Raw genomic sequence first — 16017 nt, 5'->3', positions numbered from 1 at the left:
TTTCCCTATTTAGGTTAATTTGCATGCCAGGCATATTATTTTTGGTTTTGATTCCACCATTAATAAGAAGGAGTAAGTACTGTGCATCATAGGCAAGAAAGGATGTTAACTTCCAGTGGAGCAGGGGAAAAGGAGCAGGTTAAAGGAATTCTCGTCTGCTGTACCTGGAGCCAGAAACTGGCCAATGCTGGGTACTGAAAATCCCCTCCTTTCCTTTGCTGCCTAGGAATTGCTGTTTTTTAAAGCAGATAATATTGTATGAATTATGTATACATTAAAAAAATAAATATATTGCAATAAGGTATTTTAGTATAATTTTTTCTCATTGTTCTTTCCCTTCTCTATCAGTGAGGAGCGAATGTTACCCTTTGATAAACCCCTTCTGGCATGAGAATGCAAACATCACTGATTCACACAGACAGCTTTTGTGTGAGTAACTTTTATATTATTCCCATACTTCCATCCACCCTTCCCTCCCTCCTTGGCCACTTACAAGGTCCCATTTCTGATTTAGATGGGGAGCTCTTTGAGATAGTGTTTTGACTCTGCTTCTGTACAATATCTGCCACTGCATGTGGTCTTTAAGTGGGATTACTGTTGAAATAACGATCTATTTGATGTCAAGTTCAGCTAATTTCTTCCCCAGGAGCAAGATGTTTCTGCCTGGAATGGCTCAGGAAGGTACACAATTGTTAAAAATAAAAGGGAAGAATGTTCAAAACCCCCTCAAAAGAGTTTAATCACTGAAAATACTTAAGCACACATTTAAACTAATCTTTAAGAGAGCTACTTATCTACCCTTTCAGTGGGATTCCTTGCACTGAAAAAACCTTAAGTATGCGGGAACTTAAGAAAATAAATCAATGACTAAAAGCCGTGTTCAAAGACTTTGAAGAACATTGCATTCAAAAAGGTTACTTTAAGTTTCTAATTGCATTGTCTGGTATTTACTTCTTTTTCTTTAGATTAATTTATCAATGTCAGAATGTTTTGAGAAAGTCCAAACTAAACAAATACTTTTAAGCTTCTCCTAACAGATGATTTAACTTCTTTTCATCATATTCTGCACGATACTTCACTCATACACACTTATATATGGGCTTTCTTTTTTTTTTTTTTAAATTTTGTTGACCTCTCCTCTCTCACCCTGGTCATTTTCCCCTTGCAAGCAGAATACATGCTTTTGTCCTGTGTCTTAAAATGGTACTCTCCCTCAAAACCAGCCATTTCCCTGAGCAACCCTTCAGAGAGACTTACAGTGTCTTTAGTCTCTTGAAGCAGCATCTAATGATATAAATAAAAGTGCAGAAAACATGGCAAATTGAGCCTACAAGGTACTGATGCTAATGTAGCTGTGTTGCAACTGTAACTGGGAAGTTAAAGTAGGAGTAAAGTAAGCTACTGAAACAGCCGTACAAACATATTGACACGTTCAAGACTAAAAGCACAGATTGTCTCTCTGTGCTTTCAAATTGAAAGGTGCCATTTCTTTAATCTTCCTTAAGACAGAGGGCCTTAGCTGCTTGATGTTGCTGAAAGCTGTGAGGATCAGTGAAAATGATTGTCTGCTGGATCACTTAAGCCTTTGAGGGTTCAAAGTTAGTTGAACCTAACCAGACTGATGATGTTTTATTTGTGGGCACTTCAACTATTATGTTGGGGCTAGCCTAAAATTTCAGGATAAAATTATCAGCATTTCAAAAGTTGTGTTCATATTTGCAAAAGATACATCTGTAATTTTTCTCAGGCGAGGAGATTTTAGATTACAGCTCCTCAATGAAAGCTGAATTCTGCAAAAACAAAAGCAGAGACTATACAGAGCTCTTTTGGTTGTAAAAATTATGTTGGCTTGGAAACAAAGGACAGCTCTTTGATAGTCATGAAGTGTAAGAAAATAGGGAATATGAGTAAAAATTGGATTCATAACTATGTTTACAGACTCTTCAGAGCCTCGGAGATTTTTTTTGTCTCTTGCTCTCATTTCAAGTACTATTTTTAGGTGGACAAAGACTTCAGATCTGCAAAGACACTTGCAGATTTTATTGTAAGCAGACATAGTCTGCCTAAAAATGATGAGATAAGAAATCAAAGATACTTTCATTGAAAGAACCTACTAGGTTTGATTAGAATGCCCTACAGAGTGAACTTTTTGATATTTTAGATGTTCAGCTTCAATGCAGTTTCAGTGTGATAAGGCTACAGATGCACAGCAATATCAGGTGAACATAGGAAGTGCCATGTCAGTACTTCTTACTCCTAGGAAATACAGATATTTCTAAGTGACATCTAGGTTTGTTAAGTACTGAGATACTACCTTATACTTCAGCCTTATACTTCTTTCTTAAATATTTTCTGACTGTGGTCACTGAATCATATTTAGGCAGATCAGGGCAAACCTTCATCTTTATCTACAACACATTTTAATTATAGTTTTAGAGGACAGTTCTGGGATTGTGGATTCCAGTGTAGTTACAGTAATTTCTTCATGTGTTGCTATATGGGGCAAACAGGCTAACTGCACAGCTTTAATGAGTTACTTCAAAAAAATATTTTTTTTTCTCTTTGTGTGCCTGTGCACCTGTCTGTGTGAGGCACATTCACATGGAATTATTCTCATTCCATCTAGCCGTACACCCATATTTCTCACTGTTTGATTGGCAGACTGAATTTCAGGAGCTCTGGCATGATCAAACATGTCTTTTGCCAGTTATTCCTAAAAAGATTTAGAAGGCCTGTTTGCTAATGCAGGCACTTAGGTAACACATTGGGAATCCCATGCCCCATTCTTCAGAGTCCCCATACTCATCCTGGCATGTCTTAACTAGACACAAGTGCCAAAAAGGTGAGAGAAAGTCTATACCTGAGTGCAAAGAGCTGGGACTAAGTGGAAACAGAAGCGCTAGTCGCTGCCAGAAGACAAACCCTTCACATTCCTTACCTTCACATTTCCAATCTCTCTCTCATTCATCCCCAGCAGATGCCTTTTAGGCTCATTGTGTATTTCAATAGAGCTCCTGGTAAATTAAAAAACATTGGACGTACAAGTTAAAGTTCTGTGCTACCAGCAATATTACTCAAGACAATCAACCTAGGTCTTGTTAAGCCTGAGAGTACGGTGTATTTTCGCATCATGGGAGTACTCTTGAGCAATTTCTCTAATGGATTAGACACAAGCATGCCTCCTCCTGTACATTAAGCTTCCATTTCTTTTCTTGCCACTCTCTCCAGTTGAACATAGGCCATATACCCTCTCTCTCTGCCTCAAACCCACAATATATAAAATATTTTCCTACTACAGGTTACATTATGTCATGGCTATATATTTGTTTATAATATCAGCCACTGTCTAAAGAAATATACCACGAGACTATCTACCACTAGCTTTTCTGAATTTTCTGCAAATTTTACTGGAGATGTACATTTTTCTCTGTCCCATATAGGATTAAAATGAAAGTATCACTTTCACACTTTAGGCAGTTATTAGGGTCTCTTGGTGACCACTAGGATTAAAGATAGTCCTCTGAAAGTCACCTTTAAAACTGAAATCTGTCAGCAGACACCCCAGATATCTTGTCTCACCATACGTTCTCCTGTGCCAGCTATGGCAGACAAGCAGAAAGAACAACTTTTTTTCATGATGAGCTGAATCCATCTCTCACTAAATGGTAAAAGAAGGATGTCACTCTGACTTCAAAGGAGGCTGCATCAGGAGTTCTGAGAAGCTTTGCCATTTTCCAGTAGAAGAAACATAACATTCAAAATCACATATAAGATAGTGAGGATCATATACAGAGAGAAGGAAGTTGATGTGTGGAGGGAATGACAGTATTTAATCTACTGAAAAGTTTTCCCCAAGAGTTGCATCTTTGCAAAATAATTTCTTTCAAAAAAAACCAAAAAACCAACAACCACAGCATCCCAAGTCCCCCAAAAACCCCAACAAGTTACATTGGGGAAAGGTTACTCTTGGGCATTTTTCTAACATAAATATTTTTCATTTACCAAAGTCTGTATTGTTAATAATTAGTAAATACTAGTATAGATTTAGCTAAAGACAGCACCAGTGTAATATCTGCAAAATGCACAATTTTGTAAACATTTCTGATCAAAATCAATTTGTACTCTGAACTTGGTTCAAGTACTTCTTGCAGGACAGACGAACTGTGAAAAGAAGAAAGTAATATGTTTGCTGGATACTAATGTATCCTGTCAAAACTCTTCTATGAGCTTGACTTTTTGGAAACTCAAGTAGCCTGTTCCTATGTGTCTCAGTTATGGCTGGATAGTGACCCCTGCTTGGTAACATAAAAATTACTTCCATCTACATTCTTCTGAACTAAATGCTACATTATTTGCTGATCCTGGAAAGCTGTGGCTAAGGTTTATTCAAAGTGTGGTGAAACTTGTTAAAAAGATTTTTTTGTGTGTGACTTCCCCCCCTCCTCTTATAGGTTAGAACTAAATTGCCACAAAGAAGGAACATCTATAACGTGTTATTTGGCCAAAATACAAGAGGCCATTTTGGACCAAAGATGCAAACACTTGCAAAATTTTAAAACAGATAATTTCTTATGAATCTTAGCTTTGCACCCCAAACTGGTGCAGGGTCCACCTACACTGCAGAGGTGGGGCTAGTGTTGTGAAAAATAACATGAGAGGAACTACTACTTCTTAATGGCTGCCTGGTTTGCTCCTGACACACAAACCAGCTGCATTAGGTACCTACAAGGTATGATTAAGCCTCTGTCAACCCTGATCTTTTGTTAGTAACATGAACATCATGGCCAGTGATTGATTTCCTATTACAAGTGACTTTTTAGTGCTCTCCTTTATTCCTGAGCCATCCAGAGATGATCAGTTAATGGATGTGGTTTCCACTTATATATGGCTTTTTCTTTTTGTTATATATAACATTTTTCTTGTTATAAAACCAAGACTGGAGCGTGCAGCTGCCCATGCACAGCTGCTTAAATTATTCCCCCCAGAGTATTTTTATTTTTTCTCTTTTAGACATCAATGTAGCTGGAACCATGAGGCTGCAGACAAGTTAGTGCTTCCTTCAGGGAAGCAAGTGCTTCCTGTAGGGAAACAATCTTTGCAGTATGGGCAGTTACTGATACCTCACTTGTTACAATGTAATAGCTGCCTTGGTTTCTTCCTCAGCAAAATTAGTTTAATAGTACAGTTAAACTAGGCTGGATTTCCTTACAGCATATGGACCCTGTAACAATTGCTAACCAGCTGCTTTTATACTTCTCCCCACTCTTTATGGGCCTGCTTCATTTTTACTGAGTTACATGTTTATACTCCTGCTCCTAATCCCAGACTGCCTTATTCTTTGGCTGCCATTACATTTTTCCTGGGAGATTTACAGTTCTTCACAGTTTTTCCTTTTGGTTTTAAGTTATCAGAAGGAAATAGCTAGACCTGGGATACCTGGCAAGTGCCAGTTCAGAGGCAAGTGAGATAAGACCCAAATGATGTACAAAGAAATTCTAACTTAATTGATGTGGTTGGCGTATACCTAAACTGATATGCTTTGTTGCTGAGCAACAGTGCAGTGGTCCTTAAAAGAGGTTCCAGAGAACATTTGCTTTGGTACTTACAGTAGATATTACAATAAATATATACAGAAATCTGAGATAAGTTTAGCATCACTGCAGCTGAAACCTAATGAGTGACAACTTCTGCTGAATGTTCTCATTTTCAACTTCATTGGTATTGTAGCAATAGAATGTGAACCACAGTGCACCACGTACGTTTATCATTCTACCCATTCCTAGTATTGAAGGCTTTCGTCAGTGCCCACCTGTACTAAGTCTAGCATAATTTTATTTCTACTATATGCAATTTGTCTTCCAGTTTAGCTCAGAGACTTGTTATGTGAGAAGAGCACAAAGCCAAAATGTGTAACACAAAGTCCAGAGCTTAGCTAATTATCCTGGGGTACCCTAACCCTGTGAGCTCTCATCCACCATCATCTTTACTGAACAGGAAGGAATCCAGGCCTTTGTATCCCTGGGTTTCAAGCCCGGAAGTCTCACATTTAGTCACATACAACAGTTCTTTTCTGTTGCTTGTTGTTTCTCTAAGTTGTTTCCTTCCTTTCTTGCAAGCAGGTCAGGCTTTCTCAGTGCGCTGTTTCTTCCTGGCTTTGCCAAGTCTTTCCAGAGTAGCCCCCCTGGTTTTAGCTCCTGCCAGCATTCTGTTTCAGCTAGAGGCTTTTGTCTTTCTAACTGGCTATTTAGTTACTGCTAGGGAAGATAAACAGGTCCTTAATTAAGTTCTTCTGAGCTGCTGCCCTTTAGAGTATTTCTGATGAGATGACTATTACAGATTTCTAGATACTATTTGCTACTATAAGCTGTGCAAACAAATCCAAAGTCAGTTTGAAACAATTAAGCTCCAGCATGTTAACAGGAGATGATTAACAAAACTGCTAGACCTGCAGTTGGCTGCTTTTGACACCATTCAATTTTTCTAGTTCATTCCACAGATTTCTGTTACAAACAGCTCATCGACAATTGTGTTGGGTGGTAATTTAGAGATGTCTGCCAAATTCACTGCTCTGGACACACACTGCAGATGTCATTCTTGCAGACGTTTGGTCAGACCTCCAGTAAAACAGCTTTGGCTAGCTGATGTAAAACTTTATTAACTCAGATCAAGCAATTAAAGTATTTTTTGCTACAAAAATACTAGAGTGCTTTTTAAATGTTCATCAGTTTGTTTCAGTATTTTCAAGATTAAACTATTGTGTTGGACTGACAGGGAACTCAGGCACTGAGAAACAGATGTGGGAAACTGAATTCTGTTTTACAAGAAAATGCACATACGTCTTCTTGTGCAAAGTGCTTAGGTTGGATTTTTTTTTTCAATACTAAATTAATTTCATCAAAATGAAGACAGTTGTATGTATAATACGTAATGCATAAATATGTATTTCAACACAACCTAAAAAAACACTAAAATGACCGCAAAATTAATGTTTTAACTTCTTTCACAGATGATTATTGAAGGCAGAAACACAGTAAAGATATTTTAAGTCATGTCCTTCTATAAACTAATTCTGTCCCTCTAATCAAGGAATATAATGGCATAATATCATATGCCAGATGGCATGAATTCAGATTCCTGAGTGGTTTCCATGGCAGCATTTTAGAATAAGTTTCCCAGGCAGTTGCAGATTTCATAGAAGAAGGACAAATGGGTATTAGGTATTGAACTAGAACACTGGAGGTGATAAAAGTGCTATTTAACCAAATACAATCCGTTAAACATTTGATTTTAAAAAAGCTGCAGGTGATTCATGAGAAATGTGATCCTAGCTGTGTGTAGGGAAAGTGAGGCTCTGTCACAGTGGGATTTGTGGGTTTCAGCTGAGATATCCCTAAACCCTGTATTTTCACTGAAAAGGGCATAAAGATCGGAGTTATTCCGATGTTACATGCAACTGTCACAGATCACTAATGTAATCTATGACACTCCCCAGGAGAATACTCTAGTATGGATTTGTTTTCCCTTTGCTTCAAAAGAAAAGGTCACATTCAGAGCCTTATCTTCTTCACCTGCACTTGTCCTGGCTAAGGTTACAGTCCTAGCTGCAGTAGCTGAAATCACACCATGAAAAGGAAAGTCAAAGAAACAGCAACTGTTAGTGCTACTGTCCTGAGGTACAGTTTGTTAGCAGCAACTTTGACTAGTGAGGAACGCCTGGAAAATCACAAAGCAGAGGCCCAGTGATGAGCTTGTTTATGTTTCCTCCTTCCCAGCAAAGCCAGGTCTGAGGCCAGAGTTGCACCATTCTTACATTCTTTCTTTTAAAGTGTTAATTGCATCAGATTTTATCTCCCTAAGGCCTCTTTACCTCTTACATGCAAGACCAAATCTAAGAGGACGCATGGATGTCAAAATGGTGGGGGATCAAAATCAGGCCTAATACCCTCAGGAAGCACAAACGGGGCAGAAGACTAGCCTGTTCCTGCTGCCTCTAGAATATGAGAACTAAATTGTCTGCGAAATCTCTGTTCTGTCACATCTTGTTGCATCATATCCCTGACAACCACTTCTAACTATATAAAACTTCTGAGCTAAGTTCCATGGCTATTTCTCCTCTTGGTATTCCACTAAGATTTGCAAACAGTTTTGACATACTGGTTATACACAGTAAGCTGAAGATTAATTTGATTGTTAGTGTCTCAGAATTGCTATAGGTTTGAGTTTCCTAGCCAGCAACAGCAATCATAGCCAGTTTTGCTGAAGAAAAGCCCACGGAGTATCCTCAGATTTAGAAGCTAGGAGAGAAAGTGTTCCCTTCAACGCAGAATGCTGAATTTGTGCTTTTGGAACATTACCTGATCCTGATGTGGGCATATGTGGGAGTAAATGTGAGAATATAATACCAGCGTAAATAAAAGGAAATGGAAGAACAATAGGGTCACCTCCCAAAACTTTGTCATTTGCCACATTTTTCCTTGTGAGCATGTTCTGTACGACAGAAACCAAATAATTATGTCTTGAAACCACATTCCAGTCAAGTAAAGAAATCAACAGTGTCTGTCTTGATCTCATGCATGCTGTTCCTAACCTTCCAAGGTTCTAGAACTGAACAGAGATACATACACAATTGTGTCTTATTGTTATAATGATATTGTAGAGGATAAGCCGGATCCTTAGCCAGTGGCAGGTGGAGTACCTCCACTTCAGTAGGCAGTGACAGTGACTTAAAAAAATTGATCATCTGATCACACAGAAACTGTGATCTCTTAACTGACTCCTTTTCTTTGGGAACTGGCTAATGGTGTATTGTTGTTCCTCGGTGAAATTAAATGAGACACTGAAGCCCGGAGCCCTTCAGAAAATGGATTTTAAGTTTTCCTTTCTGAGTAACTCTGCACTTCACTCTAGTAGTGATTGATACTCTAATAAATGGATACTGGAAGCTGGAATTACTTTTGGTTTTGTTATTCTAGAAAAGGTTGGGTTGAAAGTTGTGAATAGGTTGCATGAGAGGGAACAATGACACAGAGATGTTTATGATGGAAAAAACAGTGTGCTATGAAAAAGTACATAGCAACCCTCTGTTTACACAGCTATTAAAGTGTTATAGGCATCAATAAAGACTAATGTAAAACATTTAGCATGGGAGGAAGCAACCAGGATAGGTTAATGTACTTAGTGAAGCTGCTGTAGAAAACAATGACAGACACAGAATCAGAGCTGGATGGGAAAATTTACCTCTAGTTGATGGTCAGCTGCAACAAAAGAAAAGGTCAACAATTTGCTAGATCAGTTCAGCAGAGGACATGTGATAGAAAATACAGCATTTAACCAAAGCATCTGCTGGATCTCACCTCCCAAACAAAACAATGCCACTCACTGTGATCTGTATGTTTCAGATAAACAGCTACTTTTTATTGAGGTTGTCAGTGACCACCTGATGTGCAATGCATCACCTGCTATCCAGTTAGGCTTAATATCTGAGAACAGTTTAGTTGCTTAAATATATCCATGTAGACATAGCCTTTATACTTGTGGTTACTGAAACACATGCTGTGATGCTGTGAAGGGCTTGCTCTGTATGGTACCTTTTTCTCCATACCATATATTTGTCCTGCCAACTTAAACTGAAAACCCAAGAGATTGTCCAGTTCCTTGTTTGCGCAGCACATAATAAGGCTTTGATCCTGATCAGATGTTCTTCACTCAATAATTATTAGTAGGTCCAATGGCACCATAATAAAATATTAAAATGTTAACAGTCTTCATTTTTCTTCAGACATGCATGGAACATTTGTCATCCTGATGCCCCTCAGCCTGATATTGATGATTTTTGGAGGAATGACTGGATTCATCAGTATTCTTGCCAGGGCCTACCTACTGCTTCTAATGACGGGACTGCTATTTCTTTTTGGAGGTACTATATAAACTCCCAGCTAAACCATTTTAAATAATAAGAAATTGTATCTGGGAAATATCACTTTGTCTTCCAGGGGAAAAAAAGCTAAGAAGGAGTTTACTTTCAGAATAATGCTGGTGTTCATTCACTTGGTGTCTGCTCAGCTCCTGACAGGATTCTGGAATAGAAAGCTGCCACTTAGAGTCAGGAAAGACAAATAATCACACACAACCATACGTCCTTGTGGAGAGAGTCACACTTTAAACAAAATGCATTTGCTGTGCCCATTAACACTAAAGATTTAATACCTTCTCAGCACAGCGCCCAAATTCTTTACAGACAAGGTAATGGAGAAGTGACTTTGGAATTAGTAAAACATAGGGTTTGATAGCCTTGCACAGATCTTACAAATATTAAGAAAACTGGCATTTTTTCAAAGGCATTTGCATGTTCCTGAAAAGGGTCTTGCTAGGCATTCCTGGGTTAGCTTCACTGCTAGTTTTGAACTGGATGGTGCCCCCAAACTGTGGGTCGCAAGAGAAAACCCCAAAGAGTTATTTTAGTTGGAGTGTAACATTTCAATTTGAAGCTAGTAATGTTCTTTTACATATTGCTTTTTAATATTTTTACTATAACCAAAGCCTCTGTGTTTTAGAAAGTCATTTATGAATTAAAACTAAAAACATTCTGTCGAAGTAGGAAAACTGGGTTTAAATCCATCTCCATTTTCTTCTCCAAATACATTTTGAGTAGTGTTTCACAATGTAATTTGAAACAGAAATTTTTCCCAACAGAAAAGGGGATCCTCAATATTTACCCTCATCACCTGACCATACAGTCCTGTTTCTAAGAAGAGAATGATAAGAGATTACTGGAAGCAAATGCTGCTGTCTCAAAGTCTTGACTGACTTTTTTAGTCTGAAATGCTCTTATAAAGACCAACATCCCCCATTATGCTTTTCTTCTGCAAAAAATAAAAAGTAACTTCTATTCCTTAGAACATCAGAAAGCTGTACTCACTAAAAAGGCTTAGGCTATTTGAAAACTGCTCCAAATAGCAAGTGAAAGATGAAAAGCTGTGAAGTGCAAAGCACGATTATCCTGCTGAGGAGTGGAGTACTGTGCCTTTCTAAGACACTTGGGATTGCAAAAAGGGAAAGAAAACACAAAGACAATTTTAGGAGAGGGGTGCTTGAATATGTTCTGAAGATGCAGCTAGTGCTGTTTCCCAGGACAGCATGAGCAGACTGTAGGGTGGCCTTTGGTGTGAGACCAGACTGTTCTCCCGCTCAGGCAGTATTGTTCAGTTGTTTCAGCTGCACTGAGGCTTGATGCATGTAATGGGCATGCACAGTTGTATAGAATGTTCCAGTTCATGAAGTTCGGTATTGATTAGATAGTTCTGTCTCAGCAGAAAGAAATATTTTGTGATGCAATTCCAGAATCTTGAGGTTTTTGGAAAATACCAGAACTGGTATGTTCCACATCCCAGGATATCCTATATGCTTCCCTATTTTTTGGAAATGTGGCCACATTCAAGAGGGATCACAGTACTCGGCGTACCTTGTTGAAAATGTCAACAAAACAGTCATTTCCATTTCTGCTGACAAAACATATAAAGTGATTATTTTCCCCCCTTGCAGAGGACTAGAATAAGGTACAGACATCATAGCATGGTTAAAATCAGTAATATGAGTATGAATTTTGACTGCTGGATAACGCAGTACTCTTCTGTCTTGGTTCGCCTCTACTCAAACTTGTCTTTCTGGCAAAAATGTAGACTCATTGTAGTGGGTTGACCCTGGCTGGAGGCCAGGTGCCCACCAGAGCGGCTCTATCACTCCCATTCCTTCACTAGACAGGTGAGAAAAGGTATAACGAAAGGCTTGTGGGTTGAGCTAAGAACAGGGAGAGATCACTCACCAACTATCATCACAGGCAAAACAGACTGAACGGAGAGAGAAACTCATCTAATTTATTACCAAGCAAAACAGAGTAGAGGAATGAGAAATAAAATCAAATCTTAAAACACCTCCCTCTACCCCTCCCATCTTCCCGGGCTCAACTTCACTCCTGGTTTCTACCTCCTCCCCCCTCAGCGGCACAGGGGGATGGGGAATGGGGGTTGCGGTCAATTGATCACATATTGTTTCTGCCGCTCCTTCCTCCTTGGGGGGGAGGACTCCTCTAATCATCCCCCTGCTCCAGCATGGAGTCCCTCTCACGGGAGACAGTCCTCCATGAACTGCTCCAGCGTGGGTCCCTCCCATGGGGTGCAGACCTTCAGGAGCAAACTGCTCCAGCGTGGGTCCCCCACGGGGTCACAAGTCCTGCCAGCAAACCTGCTCTGGCATGGGCTCCTCTCTCCACGGGTCCACAGGTCCGGCCAGGAGCTTGCTCCAGTGTGGGCTTCCCATGGGGCCACAGCCTCCTTCAGGTGCCTCCACCTGCTCCGGCGTGGGGTCCTCCGTGGGCTGCAGGTGGAATCTCTACACCCCTCATCCTTCGTCCATGGGCTGCAGGGGGACAGCCTGCTTCACCACGGTTTTCACCACAGGCTGCAGGGGAATCTCTGCTCCAGTGCCTGGAGCACCTCCTCCCCCTCCTTCTGCACTGACCTTGGTGTCTGCAGAGTTTCTTACTTCTTCTCACTCTCTGGCTGCAAAAGCTTCCCAAGGTGTTTTTTTTTCCTCCTTAAATATGTTATCACAGAGGAGCTACCACTGTTGCTGATTGGCTTGGCCTTGGCCAGTGGCGTGTTCGTCTTGGAGCCGGCTGGCATTGGCTCTATCAGACCCAGGGGAAGCTTCTAGCAGTTTCTCACAGAAGCCACCCCTGTAGCCCTCCCACTAACAAAACCTTGCCACGCAAACCCAATACACTCATCTAGACTTACACTGTGATTTGACAGGAATCCAGGCCAAATTTTTTCTCCCTCAGAATCAGATAAGACACTATCTTGTCCTACAAGCATTCCAGTATCTACTTTCCCTGGGGTACATACAGTCCTTTAATCCAGGGCTTTTCTAGTGTACCTTTCCTGCCACTGATCCATTAAAGTTATGACTTTAGTTATTATATGTCCTTTGAGTGACATAGATGCCAGGCCCAGGATGTAGCATGTACTTGTGCTAGATGTGCCATTCCCTAAGTTTGCTAGGTTCTGTATAGTCCTTTCATTTCGAAAACATCTGGCTTCTTGTTTGAGTGCCTTTATTAATTTATATTTAGTCTGCTCCAAGGATGTCTTTGGCTCAATTATTTGGAAGTGATGAATAGTCATGACTCCGTTAACACTTGATTGGAGGTGACAGTAAAGACCAACACATTTACATTGAACACTCAAAACTTACGATACTCAAAATCAGGAAACAGCCTAAATTCACATCACTGACCTGAAATGCAAGAATCTCTGTCTCCATGGGCTTTCTTGCATAGAGGTGGACAACAGTACGTGGTGCACAGCAATGAGAAATCAGGATGCATTATAATACAGTATTGAAAACAGGGATGCACATATGTTAGATATCTGTAAAAGATGTGACTAGATTTTTATTGTGAGAGACTTGTTTTTACACATTTTGATTCAGTATTTAACAGTGAGAACACATTAAACTCAATGAACAGGAATAACCCTCCCTTTACTTCCCTCTCACCCTTCCCCAGAAAACAGCCTCAATTAGATTTCAAAGGTAACCAGAGGCTAACTGGTAATCTGGCCTGGCTAGATAGGAAAGAGTGGCAAAGGAGCCCTAAGACATATTCAATTAATTATTTTTAATTTCTGCAGTGGATGCTAACTAGCTGAATATGTTTTTCTTTCTCAGCTCTTGTTACACTTACTGGGATCAGTGTCTATATTGCATATTCAGCGGCTGCCTTCGAAGAAGCTGTCTGCCTCCTGAGGAGTAAGGATCTCCTGGTAGAAATCGACATCAGGTTTGGCTGGTCGCTGGCACTAGTCTGGATCTCCTTTGTTGCAGAAGTGCTCACCGGGGCTGTGTTTCTCCTGGCAGCAAGAGTTGTGGGTCTGAAACGGCAACATGAACAGGCATTGTGAACTACAGGTATCATTGCAACAACAGAACTCTGCAGAGACTAGAAATGTGGATTGCTTGGTCCATCTTGTCACTAGGGGTAATAAAAGTGGCCAAGGCTGTGACTGAGTATCTTGTCAGCTGCCATAAACTCTTTTCCTCACAGTTATCTATAAAACATAAAGATACTGATAAATCAGTAAAACATTTCAAGTGTTGTCAATAAGGAAACCCTTGTGACTTTAGAAGAAAGTACATTGCAGTGCTAGTGTTTCCAAAATAATTTCAACTGGCAGCTCATAAGACATCTCCATTCATTGCTTAGAACAAGGCAGATTTCTTGCTTGCTTTTCTTCCTTCTGCTGTCCCAGCAAAGTGCCTCAGAGTACCTCGCAGGCCAGTATTCACAGTATACTTAACATTTGGTTTCTCCTCTGAGACTCCTAATAAGTATGCCTAGGATTCCAGTCATGTTGGCAGCCTCTACCAGCAGAGCTGCACTGAGATGGCTACTTTGTGGTAGGTAGTGTGATCTTCCTGCTGCCTTTGGGGGCACGCAGGGATGTATGATGTCTATACACCTGAACCCAGGGAGAGAGTGTGAGGCGTAAATATCCTCAGTTAATATTGCATACTTAACATGGTTTTGTTGCGCAAAGTAAAATCAAAAATAAAGATCCAGAATAGGAAGAACTTCAGAATATTTTGAGAACTCCAGTGAGAATCCTCAGCACTAGGGCATGGCTAGGAGATCTAGTGAGGTGAACATTAATCTTTACTCTGGGGTACACCTTCTGTATTTATAGGATCTTTCTTTTCCCTCATGTGTCCCCAAAGAGGCTGTCCTCTCTCCTGTACCACAATCACACTATTTCTTTGTGACAACAGACAAAAATGGGATGATTTGAGAAACCAGAGAACCCCAGAAGCCTAATCCATGTCAGCTATCTGTAATCTTTAAGGGGAGACACAGCATCATGTTTTAGGAAACTAAAATCATTACTTGTAGGGTGAAAACAAAGAAATTAGTAATTTTCTAAAAATGAGCTTTGATGCTGTGATAAAATGAAAGGATATAAGGCCTAGATACTGTGAATGACTTGATACTAGCTAACCAGCAGATGGTAGTGACTCTGATGGTGAAGTTCTCAGGTGCAGTGCAATGGTGAATGTACTGCAAGAGAAAGATACAGCTGCTTTTCCAAATGTTTTAACTAGCTACTGTAGCCAGCCCCAATCTATCAGATGCTCAGGCTGCATACTTATCTCTTTCAGCTTATTACTAGCCCTAATTTAATTCTGTAATGCAGAAGACGTATCTGATGCATTTCCCAGTTTTTACTTAGCAATTTTGATGATGCTTCCTTTTAATCAAATTTGTGCACATGCTTCATGCTAGAATATGTTTAACTTGTGCTGAAAACTGCTGAGCAAAACTGAACACACAGGATACCTGAATTTCATCTTAGGTGCCAAGCAATCTAGTTTTTCTTTATTAGTTTTTCCTCTGGGTAATAGCTTCTAAGAGAAAATTTACTTTAGTGCCCACTGAAGTTAATGAAGAAATCTTCCCATGACTGCTGTGGCTTTGAATGAAGACTTGAATGTGTTAACAGCTCCACTACATTTCTGTTAGATCATGTATTTCTGGAGGACTTCAGCATATTACAGTTGAAGGCTGTGTGTGACTCAGGAGCTGTCTCAGCAAGGCACGCTGTGTCATTGGACAAGTCCCTTGTACTTCCTCCAGTAGTGCAAAGGGCATCGTTTACCTACCTCTGTTAAATATCAGAACAATTTTATCATTGTGTCTTGTGTTAAAGATTGCACATTTAGTCTTACTGAGTTCAGCTCTAATCTTAGTCCCACACTACCAATTGCTTTACAAAAAATAGTGGCAGGGAGCTTCTGAGAGCTTACAGTCTTTGGAGATAGAAGGAAACATTATTACTACTATGCTGTGAATGGAGAACTGAGGCAGAAAAACTACCCAAGGTCACATGAAACCAGAGTTTCTGAATCCCAGTCTAAGACCTTAGTTGGCAGACATTGCTTGTTATCAGAATTAAATAAGGCTAGAAA

The 16017-nt window shown here is 39.9% G+C and overlaps 1 protein-coding gene across 3 annotated transcripts in view; it reads left to right on the top strand.

Annotated features, from left to right (window-relative positions):
- TMEM114 (transmembrane protein 114) overlaps positions 1 to 16017 on the top strand; it is a 47102-nt gene that overhangs the window by 1013 nt on the left and 30072 nt on the right. For 2 of the 3 annotated variants that reach the window (XR_008579366.1, XR_008579367.1), the window contains exons 2-4: positions 349 to 429; positions 9779 to 9916; positions 13726 to 13965. Coding sequence is in view for 1 of the 3 variants with exons in the window: in XM_054842703.1 (XP_054698678.1) it covers positions 349 to 429; positions 9779 to 9916; positions 13726 to 13958 (452 nt within the window). In the remaining 2 variants the exon portion in view is untranslated. Of the gene's footprint in view, positions 1 to 348; positions 430 to 9778; positions 9917 to 13725; positions 15213 to 16017 lie in introns of those variants that run through there. The other variant, XM_054842703.1, reaches the window with a different exon arrangement.

Source organism: Grus americana, chromosome 15, assembly GCF_028858705.1.
Source record: "Grus americana isolate bGruAme1 chromosome 15, bGruAme1.mat, whole genome shotgun sequence".
NCBI classification, from domain to species: Eukaryota; Metazoa; Chordata; class Aves; order Gruiformes; family Gruidae; genus Grus; species Grus americana.
This window is presented reverse-complemented; position numbering and strand designations above follow the sequence as displayed.